At 45.2% G+C, this 10,768-nt stretch overlaps 1 protein-coding gene across 1 annotated transcript; it reads right to left on the bottom strand.

Moving 5' to 3' along the window:
* Positions 1-2,512: 2,512 nt before the first annotated feature.
* On the bottom strand, positions 2,513-10,513 carry gjc4b (gap junction protein gamma 4b). Its single transcript, XM_030343838.1, has 3 exons — positions 9,830-10,513; positions 4,929-6,127; positions 2,513-4,034 (listed from the first exon to the last, which is right to left on the bottom strand). The coding sequence occupies exons 2-3, from the start codon at positions 6,088-6,090 to the stop codon at positions 4,021-4,023; spliced, it is 1,176 nt and encodes a 391-aa protein (XP_030199698.1). The 5' UTR covers positions 6,091-6,127; positions 9,830-10,513; the 3' UTR covers positions 2,513-4,020.
* Between the last annotated feature and the right edge of the window lie 255 nt (positions 10,514-10,768).

Here is a 10,768-nt window from a genome sequence, read left to right as displayed (position 1 = left end):
CCCAGTACACTACCGCATCCAATACAAAACCCTACTCCTCACCTACAAAGCTCTCCACAACCTAGCCCCCAGTTATCTCTGCGACCTCCTCCAAGAATACACTCCCTCCCGCTCCCTCCGCTCAACCTCTGCTGGACTACTATGTATCCCCACATCACGACTCACTTCAATGGGTGCCCAGTCATTCAGCTGTTCAGCACCCAGGCTCTGGAACTCCCTCCCCCCACACATAAAACAGTCAGACACCATTTCAACCTTCAAGTCACAACTCAAAACTCACTTGTTCAAACTCGCACACAACGTCTAACTGATCACTGTTTTGATTGTTTTTTTTATTATTTATTTCTTATTGCTTATGTTTATTTATTTATTTATTTATTTATTTTTTCCACAATGTCTTGCTTTTTAAAAAATATATGATGACTATATGCTCTGTAAGGTGACCCTGGGTGTCTTGAAAGGCGCCTCTAAATTAAATGTATTATTATTATTATTATTATTTAAACTTGTATCTGGTCGGGCTGATCTGACGTTGAGAACTTCCGACCAAGTTCAAGAAGTATTTGCTTACGGGTAAACAAAGAAAAGTTTTCAAGTTAAATCCGAATTAAACATCGTTTCAAGCATCGAGGAAAAACAACGGATAGCATTGTGTCAATAAAGGACAAACTCACCTAAACCTAAACCTTCCTACCTACATCCATCCGTAAACGATATGGTTCTCGTGTGTGATGTCCACGTATAAATTATACCGTAGAGTACGACCGCGAGGGGGCGACAAACGCACACAGATTCAAACGCTCTCCGAATCGGCAATACATTTATAATACAACAATTTACAAAAGTGATTAATTATTTATAACAATAAAAGATATTCACAATCAATTGAAATAATGATAATGAAACGTTTCAGTTGGTTAAACAGTTTATGAGTCATGTAAGTGGCTGTGGCTTGTGCTTCAAAGCTTGAAGAGAGGCAGTAATCTTTACAATACTCCCAGGCAGGCACAGCTTTCAAAAACACACAAGTTACTTTTTGTTGGTTTCCTGCTGCGTTAGACAAAGAGAGGAGAAGAGAGATATACATTTGCATAATTGATAGGAAACAGCCTTTCGACTCATATCGAAACACTTATAGTGGCTCGAGTTGTAGCTATCCTTTCAGTCAACAGGCAACAAGTGCACCACAACCAAATGATTTAAAGGTACATTTTGGAATTAACAGCTGCAGTAGAAAAGATAGCCATAGTTCAGGTTTAAATTGGCATCCGGTGCTTCATATCATAGTATGCTTGTTTTTTAGTTCTTAAAAGATGTGCTGGACAAAAGGTTGGTAAAGAATAAACACAAAGAGCAGTTGGAACAAAGCTTGTTTTTATTAGGTTTGTTCGGAGTAAAAGGCCCAGTGCTCCAAATAAGGACAATTTATTAAATGAATACTGTAGACAATCAGGAGAATCATGCAGAGATTAGATTTTTGTGGGTAAACAAAAATACATCAGAAAATGAGATTGATTGAAATTGTTTACTTGAAACTCAGGCAAGCCATGTTTGTGTTTACAAAGCCTCAAACATCTTCTTAAACGTTCCTTCGCATTTCATTGAATATTTGGTGAGGTTTGTCTCTCCTCACAGCAGCTTGTTTAACAGGGAGCTGACAGATGGCCTCCATCCGGTTTAAGATAAAGTTCTCATTGTCAGTTAGTCCATCTGGGACTTAAGTCTGAGTGCTATTATTTTCATAATGGTTATTCTATTCAGAATCTTAAAACTATTGTTTGAAGTGAGAATATGGGATTCAAAACATCTATAATCGATGTGTTTTGAACAATTTGGCCTTCAAAGAAAAAATGTAAACATCACAAAATCTAAAAAGGGAGTTCATTTTATGCTTTGATTATTAGGGATAGCAGTTGAGTGATGTGCACATAGGGCTAGTATGCTGCAGTTATAGCTAGAATCTACACATATGGCTTGTATGCTGCAGGTATGGCTAGTATCTACATGTATGGCTGGTTTGCTTTAGGTATGGCTAGTATCTACATATTGGCCTGGACAAAGGTCTGGCTCCCAAACTGTCAAGAGCTGGCTGCAGTGGAGCTTTAATGCAGAACAGCCATTGGGGGGAGGGGGTTCGTTCTGCATCAGGATGGGGGCTATCTTGTGGGAGACAGGAGATCTGACCATGGACCAGCTGCTCCTCTAATTTCACCTGAAGCCAGGGCCGCCAAGAGACTGCAGGGTGCCCGTCAATTGTAGCATACCGAGGTCTCATGTAACTTTGCCTGTGACTGTAAACCATAACAATCTAGGGGATCGTTAGATAGCTGGCCCTCGAAACTCTAGAAAATCAATACATATTAAAAAAGTATATTTTAAATGTAGTCGACAGAAATGCAGGTGCAGGTTTCCACAGCACCAGAACCGCTGAAAAGACGACCCCTTCAAGTTGATGTACTGCGAGCTCTATCCCAACATGTAGAGCAAAAAACAACATTGAAGACACAAGAAGTTTTGGTGTAAAAAGTTTATTTTAAAAACTAACCAGTAAAATACTATCAATACAAACGGGTATAAAAAAGGGTACCAAAAAAGCAAGTTTGAAAAAATTAACGAGATGATTCAGAATACAAAAAACGGTGGCAGCTTTGGTCGCCAACAAAGGCATTTGGCGGCATTTGGCCTCTCATGGAACTGAACGGAAGTTTTATCTTTCTAACCAAAACCCCCAGCTTCCGTGTTCGGAGAATACACTCAACGGACACGTCACTCAACCGTCTGACATGGGGCCTTGCTCTGCCCCATCACCCAAATCTAAATAACTTAAAAGAACATGGATGTCTTGCAGTGTGCAGGTCTTTAATGTGGCCAACCGGCAAAGACTTCTGTTGAAATGTAATGCTATCATGAACTACAAACTTTAGTTCATAAACACTGGCCTAACATAGAGTAGAAAGAACTCAAGAAAAGACAATTTAGTCACCTCAAGGCGAGATATTTGCACTGAACCGTTATGTTATAATTTTCCGGAAACAGCTTTGATCGCTTCTTGGAAAGATTTAAGACGTCGAATCGAAGAAGAGCAGCGTTCTCAAAGCAATAGCACAATCCGCAACAGTTGCTTCAGGAAAGATGTCAGAATACAAAAACATAGAAAAATAGCTTCAAAAAGTATCAAAGAAGGCTCGTTTTTTTTAAACAGTACAAAACAGACACTTTCTTTTTTTTTTTTTACACGCATTTCAAGCATTACCCAGGTATTTTTTGTTACTTTGGACAAAGGCACCACAATCACCTTCCAGTTTACAAGATAAACTTCAAAACACTGGTGTAGTGCCAAAATTAAAGTACCGTACAAAAACATTAAAAAGATGGTATAAAATAAAAGCATGTCTTTCCTCAGTCACTACTAGTAAATATATATAGGCCAAACTACAAAGCACTAGAGAAACAACAACAAAAAAGGAAAGCTTTGCATGGATTTCTCTTTCGTTTAGGTCTAAAAAAGAAAAAGAAAAACTAAGAACTTCCAGTACCGGTTCAAGCTGGCATCTCGTCAACAAGACTTCCAGTTTTATTGTTTCACAAGCTGCACCTCACCTGGCGGACCCATTATCGACGCCCTTCAGTCAAACTGGTTTCATTTTGAGAAGGAAAAAAAAGGGAAAGAGGTGAGGTGTAAACATCAGTGTGGGGGGAATAAGGCAAGCCTGAGATGTTGATGGTGCGCCCCGAGTCCTCCCTTGGGCGTAGGAGGTTCCTGGTGCCGTGTCTGTGCGTTGGGGAGCATCGCCGGTTGGGCTGGGGGTCCCCACCGACTACCCGGGGACGCCCGTGGATACGGGGAGGGCGGGGGGTATATGGGGGGGGGGGTCGTGGGACAGCACAAGACTTTCCATGTCGCCTTGCGAGTGCGTCCGGATTCCTAAGCCCAACTTCTCCAGACAGTTTTCCCTCGTGTTTCCATCGTATTCCCTGGTGCGTATCCAGGACCAACAGGCCCAGGAGGAGATGGGAGATCTAAGCCCGCAAACCTGGAGAAGAGAGTGAGAGAACCATCATTTAAACATTAGAAAGGCAAATCATGGTGCAATCCATTCTTTCTATGTAGTAATATTTATTTGTAGTAATTATTATTCATTTCAGTGTGTGCAATGGCTGTGTTGAGCCGTAGAGAAAGAACAGACTAAAGCATGGAGGAGTTAGCCATGAGTGCAGTAGAGTGACACACGAGGAATCGGGAAAGAACACAAAACGGGCTATTTCGATTTGGGCGATTATGGTTCTTATTCCTAGGGCCTAAAAAAAAAAAAAAGTTTGGTTCCTGTTGGTTGTCAGTTGAGGTCATGGGTAGGTAGGGAATTTATTTTAATTTTTTTATTTTATTTTTTCCAGTGGCAGCGAATGATAGGTAGGTTGTTTTCATTTAAAAACGAGAAAATTCGCTCATCCTTGTACAGAATGGAGAGGTGCTGTACCAAAACGTAATTATAGTTTGCATCAAAAAAAAAAGTTTTTTTTTTTTTCTTTTTTTATAAAGCTCATAAAATAATTTGGGTCGCACATAAATTGACAGGGTTTTTAGGCCTAGGGCACAGCAGGTGAGCTGAACCGTGAAAAGAGTCCTGGCGAGATTCAAAGATGTATGAGTGGCCTGCACAATCATACAAGTATGGGAGCAGCACAATGAAATCAGAGCACCGCCGGCTGTGAGAAGAAAGTAGCAAGTTCTCTTTCTTTAATCTCTTTTCAATGCCTCTATCTACTATGTGTGAGTGCTTTTACAGTAGCTTGACTCAGGTGGTCATGAGTCAAGGCGCCATTAGTCTTCTTAACTCACGCCCTAAGAAACAACCAACGAGACCAATAACCAACGAGAAAAAGCAGTGTCTTATAAATACAAAATAAATCCTAAAGGTTTCGCTCACCTTTCTCGCAGGCGCCGCCCTCCTTCTCCTGGGCGAAGTTGAGGCGGTTCTGCTCCACCGCCGTGCCGTTGGACTCGGGGCTGCTGCTCCGCGGCGGGCTGCACTCCTCGTGCTGGTAGGCCAGGTCCAGGTGCTGCTGGGCCAGCTTCAGGTGCCGCCGCAGCCGCTCCAGCTCCCGGGACGACGCCTCGTCGCCGAACGACTCTCGGCCCGAGTCCGCCAGGTTGTCCCGGAACACGATCTTCCCCACGGGGACCTTCTTCAGCATCGAGTGGTAGCCGGGGGGCGGGGCCGAGGGCTGGCGACACATGGCCGCGGCCCTCTCGGCGGCGAGGGCCGCGTGGCGCGGGGTGGCCGGCGGCGAGCGGGCGCCGCACAGGCAGTCGCGCATGCCGCTAAAGCCCAGGTGCAGGATCTCCAGCGCTGTGAAGAGCAGGCACAGGGCGCTGACGCCGTACATGATCAGCAGGAAGATGGTCTTCTCGGTGGGCCGCGACACGAAGCAGTCCACCGTGTGCGGGCAGGGCGAGCGCGTGCACACGTACGACGGCGCCACCTCCAGGCCGTACAGGACGTACTGGCCGAACAGGAAGGCCGCCTCGAAGGTGGCGCGCGCCATCAGCTGGAAGACGTACACCTTCATGAGCCCGTCGCGCTTGATGCGCCGGCGCCCGTCGTGCTTGCGGCACGGCTTCTCCGGTGCCTTGTCGCCGCCGGCGTCCTTCTCCAGCTCGATCTCCTCCAGGATCATGGGGTCCTCCTCGCCGTTGTCCTCCGCCTCCTCGTAGTCGCGGTTGGCGCCCCGGCTCACCACCGGCATGCGCTTGCGCGGCCGCGGCTGGTACTCCGAGTCGTCCATGCGGGCGATCTTGTGCATGGCGAAACCCAGGTACAGGATGGTGGGCGTGGTGATCATGATCACCTGGAACACCCAGAAGCGAATGTGGGAGAGGGGCGCGAAGGCGTCATAGCAGACGTTCTCGCAGCCGGGCTGCTGCGTGTTGCACACAAACTTGCTCTGCTCGTCGTAGTAGATGGACTCGCCGCCCACCGCCGTCAGCACGATGCGGAACACGATCAGCAGCGTGAGCCAGATCTTGCCGACGAACGTCGAGTGGTTGGAGATCTCGTCGAGCAGACGCGTCAGGAAACTCCAGCTCATGGTGCCGCCGGGCCGCGGGGGAGGGGCCTCTCAGGAGCTGCAGCCAATCGGGAGGGAGAGAGAGACATGAGTGACATATTGACAAAATTATTCAAGCATAGTCGAACGTTGCCTGGCAATGGACGATCGCGTCAAACGATGACGTTGGAAGGTTCATGAACCTTCGCCCTCATTCATTGAGCGCCACGAGACGAAATAACATTAAACATATAACACTTATTTTACAAATTACATTTATTAGCGTTTTTATATTTGTATTGTATTTAGTTGTTTAATCGCATTTATCTAGTAAACTGAGTGTATTAACACAAGCTAGCTATACTATGGTACACTTTAAACACTCAGTTTACGAAACTAAATTCAATACAATACAAATATAAAGCAAAAACAAGTGCAAAAACAATCTGTATTATGTAATTTCGAAATACAGAAGCCACTACAGACACCACAATGTTTATCTTGCAAAGAGGCGTAAATCCCAAAAGTAATCATCTTTATCAGAGATACACACATTTCCGTATCCAGAATGACCACGTTACACTAGACATTTGATAAAACACTTCATCAAATGTGTGTTCACAAGGAAAACGGGCCTCTTCAAATCTCCCGTGTTCTAATGTGCACTCTTGTCCACTAGGTGGCGACATTGGCTCATTCGCCATAGCGGGACGTTTCAGGCGTCAATCATGTTGAGTGTAGTTCTTCAGGAATAGTACAAGCTGGCAAGCGCACAAGAATTTGTCAGACAATATTCAACCAGATCCTGCTTCAACACGCAGAGGGGTAGTCACGCTGTTAAGTAATGCACGGTCATCGTGAGTGTGGTGTTGAAGTAAATAAACCAGTGTTCCTGCAAGAACCAGATGTTGCGTCTAACCCCCGAGGGGAAAAAAAGGATTCTGCAACCAATGCCAACACCCAACTTACTAAATGTCATCTTTTCCCACAAATGGTGGGAATAGTTTATATTTTAACTCATTGTAAATGAGCCCAACGTGTGGAGGGTTTAAGCAGTGTGCGACACCAGTGACCTTGTGCAGAGATACACGGGTCCGAGTATAAACCTCACATTCTCACAATTCCTCAAATCAGACAATTTTATAATAAAAGTCAGATGGCTGATTTCAAAGACTTTATAAACTTAGAAAAGTGAAAAAAAAAAAAAAGCATAAAGCATGGGCTCTGCCATGGCTTGGTAGCCTTCAGGCCAAACCCATAATGTTGAGTCAAATGATTTAAGTTGAATATAAACAGGTCTCATTCCAAAAATCTCTTCAGATTGCGGTACGGTTGTCTTTTGAAGGGGGGCCCCCAAAAATTTGGTCAGTTAGCATGGAAAATCCTCTTCCAAACTCTGCACCCTTCAACCACACATCTAGGCCTCCTGCACTCACCACACCAGACAAACATATCTACACATAACTCAAGAATAACACACAACACATGTCACATAAAATAAGACGTCATAAAGAGACAAGGTTTCACCCAATCGCTCTACTATTACGCTTTTATTTGCATCTACAAAGTTAGAGCACCCCAACCCCCTACCCTATATAGGGGGTACACTATAGGCCAAAGGGGCCTATAGGCTACACAGGGCTACTATAAAACGTGATGTGATTCACCAAGATAGAGAACAAGCATAATACAGGAATCGACGGAGGGCCCTCTTGAAGACAACGGGGGGACAAAGCAGAGCATTTCTATACCGCCTATAGAAACCACATCACCCATCAGAGAACCGCAGCAATTAGCTTTAATGCACTCACAGCGATTTGATTGCCGCCACATTGAAAATCACTTTCCTAATTACCGAGGTGGATACTCAGCACCCACATGGAGGCTAAGCTGTGCAGACTGTGATTAATGGGGATAGTGAATGCAGGAGAGAAGGGGGCCAGCATGGCTTTGGACCAAAAACATGAGGCACCCTCGTGTTATAATGCACAGCTTCATTAAAATGCACGAAGGAGACTGCGTTTTTGTGCATAATGGTGTGGGTTGGTGAAGGAGCAGGTAAAAAGGAAAAAGACAGATTCCCATGCATTCATCGCCTAATTCACTGAGTAGGGTTGACCTTTATCAGCCATGTGCTAGGCCTATACAAGCCCAGGGGAAGCTGAAACGGGGTCCTTTTATATCAGTGCTCCGGAATCTGTCACAACACTGAACCCCAATGTCTGATTGCAGAGAGTTGCCTGCCCCATCGTAGACGGCTTTAAGACAGCCTTCTGGGAAGCGTTCCTTTAACATAACAACTTCAAAGTATGTACGGAGCCGTTTAAATCGTTGAGATTAACATCCGACCAAGCGTTCTCTAGACAGAAAGTGCGAACCAGGTCTTCATAATGTAGGTTAATTGCCAAAGATTGCTTCAAGCAAGAATGCAGCCAAAAGTGACATTTCACCCAGTGTTAAGAGGTTACAAATTGTTATATACGTGTGCAAACTGACTTTAACGTAAGACGCAAAGCTTATTAGTTGCACTCAATACAGTCAAATTAGTTGTTTAAAATGGAAACTAGCGCCACGTCTTGACAAAAAATATTCAGATTGCGGTTCTATCATATTTTGAAGGCACCCCCGAGTGTTTCCAAGAAGCCAGTGAAGCACAGCAAAACAAGATGAAAGGTTGGCATCCAGTTTCAGCAGTCACGAAAAACCCCAACATTGCGTGTCCCTCCCCCAACACCCGCACCTCCACATCTGGGAGAGTACTTATCCTTCATCTATAGACTATACGTGAGGCCCATGGACGGGGTAGCAGTCTCGACCCACACCAGGAGTTAGCCTTATAACTCCATGGTCCCGACGCTTGCCTCCACCGTTCTTTACACTTGTGATTATTTTAAGAACAAACAGAATGGTGGCGCGTAAAACCCCGTCAACGGCCAATATAGGCGACATACGACGTCCTTTGAAATAGTCCCTTGGCATAGGGTTTGGTGTTACAATTCCCGTTGTAGGGGAACACCAAGCCCAAATCCAAGCCCAACATTCCCAAACACACACCGATGGTATCCAATTAGCGGGGCGGCGGGACAACAAGCAGGGTCGCTGATTGGGGGATGCGCGCTCCTCCACGCACACGCTTCCAACTGTTGTCCTGATGAAGCCACCGAGGGAAGTGCAACAAACAGTCGGCTCCCCGTGGATCGTAACGTTTCAATAATGATTAAATAACGATTCAAACGAAACTTGGTCGGCGTTTTTCTATGTAAAAACATCAATTCAAGTAGGTACAACTATACGCAGCTTCCCCGGGCACACGGGTGCGTGTCCAGTGTCCACGTCTATAGACGAAACTGCTGCAGCGGGACATAGTGGGGGAACCGACACTATTTAACAAGCACTGCACGCATTCGTATTGAAAATCCTAGATAGTCTAGACACGGTCAACGACGTACATATTTAGCCTTTTTATGATCTAATGAGGCTTGGAAAATCGTTGGTTTAACGATAAAACGAGCAAGGATTAGCACAGCAATCTCTCCGGTGCGCGCAAACACTGCCCTATCCCGGGCTTCACCCATCATGCGTACGTGGTTTAAAACACTTAATCATTCGACTCAAACCCGGTAACATAAATGGCTTTTTTTTTAGCACAGATGCACAGTGCACCAATAGCGGATAGTTTACATATCAACTCATCCCGGTGAAGTTAGCACAGGCTAGCGCCGTCTCCTGCTGGATGCTGGTCGGCGTCTAGCAGGCTTTGTCTGCTAGTAAGGAGACTTACCTTAAAAAAATAACGTGGATTCTCCGTCCACCCCAGCTGTTTAGAGGGTCTCCCTTTTCCAGCCCTGAAGTTTTCCTAGGATTTATTATAGCTTTATATCTCCAGTGTTGTCTGCGCCATGCGGTTAGCGCGTCCTGCGTGTGTGCGATCGGCTGGGAGTCTCCGTGTGTACTGCGGGTGAGACAAAGAGTAGGCTCCCCACCGGTCTGTTCCCCCCTTTTCTCCTCCTCCCCGTTTTGCTCGGGATCCCCACCCCCTATCTGCGCAAAGGAGGGGGGAAAACGAAAAGCCAAAACATTCCTGATGCAATCCTGCTCAGTTCACCGGATTTCAAGGATTTATTTTCCTTTTACACAGTAGAGTTTGTCGTAAGTGAACCCGGTCCCAGAACATTAATAGTTATCATAGCCATAGTGTGATAATAGTTTGGCTCCAGCGGGAAATGAATGAGAATGACGTGTTGACTGGATGAAGGGCATTTAAACCTCTTCGATTAAAAAAAAAAAAAAAAACGTGAGAGGAAGAATAATAAAAATAAACGGTCAATTTCGAGAAAGCCTAAGCGACACTATTTTTTTACACGCATTTGGTTGTTTTAGTAGGTTTGATCAATAGAGTCCTCATAATTATACTTTAACAGATCGCATCATCATATTGGCAGTCCAATTTCAATGTCGTTATGTGGAAAACAACAGTTGCCAGTTAAAGGGGCAGTTTTATATCTCGTGTCTTCCTGCAGAGGGAAGGAGTTCGGAAGCTGGGGTTATCTGACTTGGATTTGCTGTTGCTCACACTTTATTTGGCATCAGCGGTGTGGGCAAAAGTGTCTGCCTTTCCTCTGTCACTCTTATCTCGCTTACAGTGGTGGGACCAAAAGGCCTGCTGTAGCGTCCTGTAGAAAGTCAGCCATATATATAATCCCATCTGAAAACAACAAGA

This window comes from Gadus morhua, chromosome 20 (genome assembly GCF_902167405.1).
Source record: "Gadus morhua chromosome 20, gadMor3.0, whole genome shotgun sequence".
In the NCBI taxonomy this organism is placed as follows: Eukaryota; Metazoa; Chordata; class Actinopteri; order Gadiformes; family Gadidae; genus Gadus; species Gadus morhua.
Note: the sequence above shows the minus strand (reverse complement) of the source record. Positions and strands in the feature narration are given on the sequence as shown.

What these genes read in the sequence shown, in the direction of transcription:
- gjc4b (XM_030343838.1), bottom strand. Translation starts at nt 6,090, where the DNA reads ATGAGCTGGAGTTTCCTGACGCGTCTGCTCGACGAGATCTCCAACCAC.